Genomic DNA, 2,482 nt, shown 5'->3' on the forward strand with positions numbered 1-2,482 from the left:
GGGGTGATGGGACTGTCCGCCTTCTGAGAAGCAGCTGTGGAGAGCCCAGAGGGTGGGGGGCATCGGTGGGAAGCAGAGCTCTCATTGGTGCCAGCTCAAAAAGCTACAAGGACCTCAGGACAGCTGATCTTATGCATCAGGTAATAAGTGGAGAGCTGATCTAAAATGCCAGGGGCTTTACTTAGTGCTTTCATCAACCAACCCACCTCTGTATAGTTCCTTGCAAAAGACCACCACCCGGGCCACTCTTGGAACACAGTGGCCCTATTTGATATTCGTGGTGCTGAGGAGACAACTGATCAAAGACATGGTGTGCCTCCCTGCTAGGAAATTGCATGTCTGCAGCAAAGATAAAAAGTAAACCTAGGTATCTCCAGGCAGGTTACTGGCCTTTTAACGGAGACAGGCGGACAGTGCCTCCTATTGTCATCGAAGCTTTTACATTTATAGCTAGGTCCTTCCTGGTTCCTCATCCTCCTAATCAAAGCAGCCACCCTGGCAGCCACATGTGCGGTCTGAACGTGCTCTTGTGGCAGGGAGTTTGAGCTCTCCTCTGTGGGACAGTGTTGCACAAGCGTTTCCACCCACCCTCTGTCATGGGAGGACCACCTCTGACTCTCTCCACTTTGAAGGCAAGTGCACCAGGCTCAGCCAGAGATCTGCTCACACCCACTGACACTGTAGGGTGGGCTTCCTAATTACCCTGAGAACCCAGCAGCCCAAGACAGACAATATTTATCCTGCTTGGACTGGGATGGAGGTGGGTGGCAATAGGAAGGCAGACATGACTGGGTGCAGACAGCAATGTGACAAGTGGCTCTCACCTTTACCTTTTTTTTTTTTTTTTTAAGATTTATTTATTATGTATACAATGTTTCTACCTGCATGTGTGCCTGCACACTAGAGGAGGACACCAGATTGTTGTGAGCCACCATGTGGTTGCTGGGAATTGAACTCAGGACCTTTGGAAGAGCAGCCAGTGCGCTCAATCTCTGAGCCATCTCTCTAGCCCTTTACCTTTTTACCTCACACCAAACCTGACAGCTCAATGAAGTTAGGCTATACCTGAAATTGTCACTGTTAACTGAAGACTGTCATTTACCCTTGCCGGCACACCTACCCTGTCCTAGTTTCTCATGGTACCCTCTCACCCCAAACAGTGGCCTAGTAGCCTCATATAGTATTAGGATTAGTAGGGGGGGGAGGGTGTGGGGGGTGAGGAGGTGGTGGATGGGATGGGTAGGTTTTTTTTTTGTTGTTGTTGTTGTTTTTTTTGGGGGGGATGTGTAGTTTAACTCTCCTTAACTGGACACAAGAAACAAAGCTCCAATCCTTGGCCCACATATTAAAACTCGAATTTACAGAACGTTCGCACTGTCACCTCCGTTAATACAGAAGCCTGCTCTCCTAGCCCAGTCAGCTTGTCTCTTTTTCTTTGGTAGCATCTATGCCTCCACTAGCCCTACGAGAATAACAATAATGAAGTTTTCCTAGCCTCTAGGTTTGGAGGGTTCCCATTTGCCACTTGCTTACTGGCTCTCTGGTCTTGTATCTCCACAGGTGAAGAGTCACAGTTTGAGATGGACATTTAAGGGACCAGCCATAGGACGGAGTGATGCTTTCTGGACCCCACGAGGCCCTTGGAAGGAGAGCCACAGCAGGCAGGCCTTATACCAGGCAGACATTGGGCGTGGGCCGGCCACCCAATCCCATTCCTCCTCACTCAGGGCGCTTGCTCTGCCTTCTGTTCTGTGAACACCAGCAGATACCTCCTTGTGCCTCTGGTGATGCTGAGCTGCTACTCCAGGGGACAGACTCTTGCCCACACCCTGCCTCAAGCGCCAGGAAGTGGACACAGAGGAGCCCGTCAGAACGGTCTTCTGGCAACTGTAGCCTCGACTTCTGGAGCACACCTACCCTTTCCATAGGTTGGGGCATCTGGGAAAGCTACCCTTCACTTCTTTCCCTGAGAGGAAATAAAAGCCACATTTACCCTACGCCCCAGGCTGGGCCCTGTCTCAACTGTTTTCAACTTGAAATGATAACACAGTTACTCTCTGTTCAGTGCTTATAGTGTACTTTCCTTTACGTCATCTCATGTGATTATCATACCAGGTAAGCAGAGCAAGCCTTACTGTCATTTTTCAGCTGAGAAGTCGGGCTGAGGATAAGCTCCATGGGAGTGGGCCAGAGCTCTGCTGCTCTGTAATTCTTGTTTTTTAGTAGTAAGCATTACCTTTGTCCAGTGAGGTGGTCACCTTTCCCCTGAGTCCAGGCCAGTGTAGAGCCTTTGATCCATGTGCAGCTAGTCTCTGCTGATCGTCTCTGTGTGTGCTGCCATGGGGGGGGGGGAGGGGCGCAGAATAGATAACCTCTGCCTTCAGGGATTTTACTTAAGTGTAGCATGTACCCATTAAAAAAGGTAGCATGAAGCAGATTGTATAGGATGGGCTATCAGTGGTCCATGAGGGGTGGCATGTGG

General features: G+C 50.0%; 1 protein-coding gene across 2 annotated transcripts in view; it reads left to right on the forward strand.

Moving 5' to 3' along the window:
• Eif4ebp1 (eukaryotic translation initiation factor 4E binding protein 1) overlaps window positions 1-2,144 on the forward strand; it is a 29,352-nt gene extending 27,208 nt beyond the window's left edge. The window contains exon 3 of one of the 2 annotated variants that reach the window (XM_051169600.1): window positions 1,561-2,144. In XM_051169600.1, coding sequence (XP_051025557.1) covers window positions 1,561-1,592 — 32 coding nt within the window. In that variant the 3' untranslated portion in view covers window positions 1,593-2,144. The remainder of the gene's footprint in view (window positions 1-1,560) is intronic. The other variant, XM_051169601.1, reaches the window with a different exon arrangement.
• Window positions 2,145-2,482: the final 338 nt, after the last annotated feature.

The sequence above is a fragment of the Acomys russatus genome, chromosome 27 (assembly GCF_903995435.1).
Source record: "Acomys russatus chromosome 27, mAcoRus1.1, whole genome shotgun sequence".
Classification (NCBI taxonomy): domain Eukaryota; kingdom Metazoa; phylum Chordata; class Mammalia; order Rodentia; family Muridae; genus Acomys; species Acomys russatus.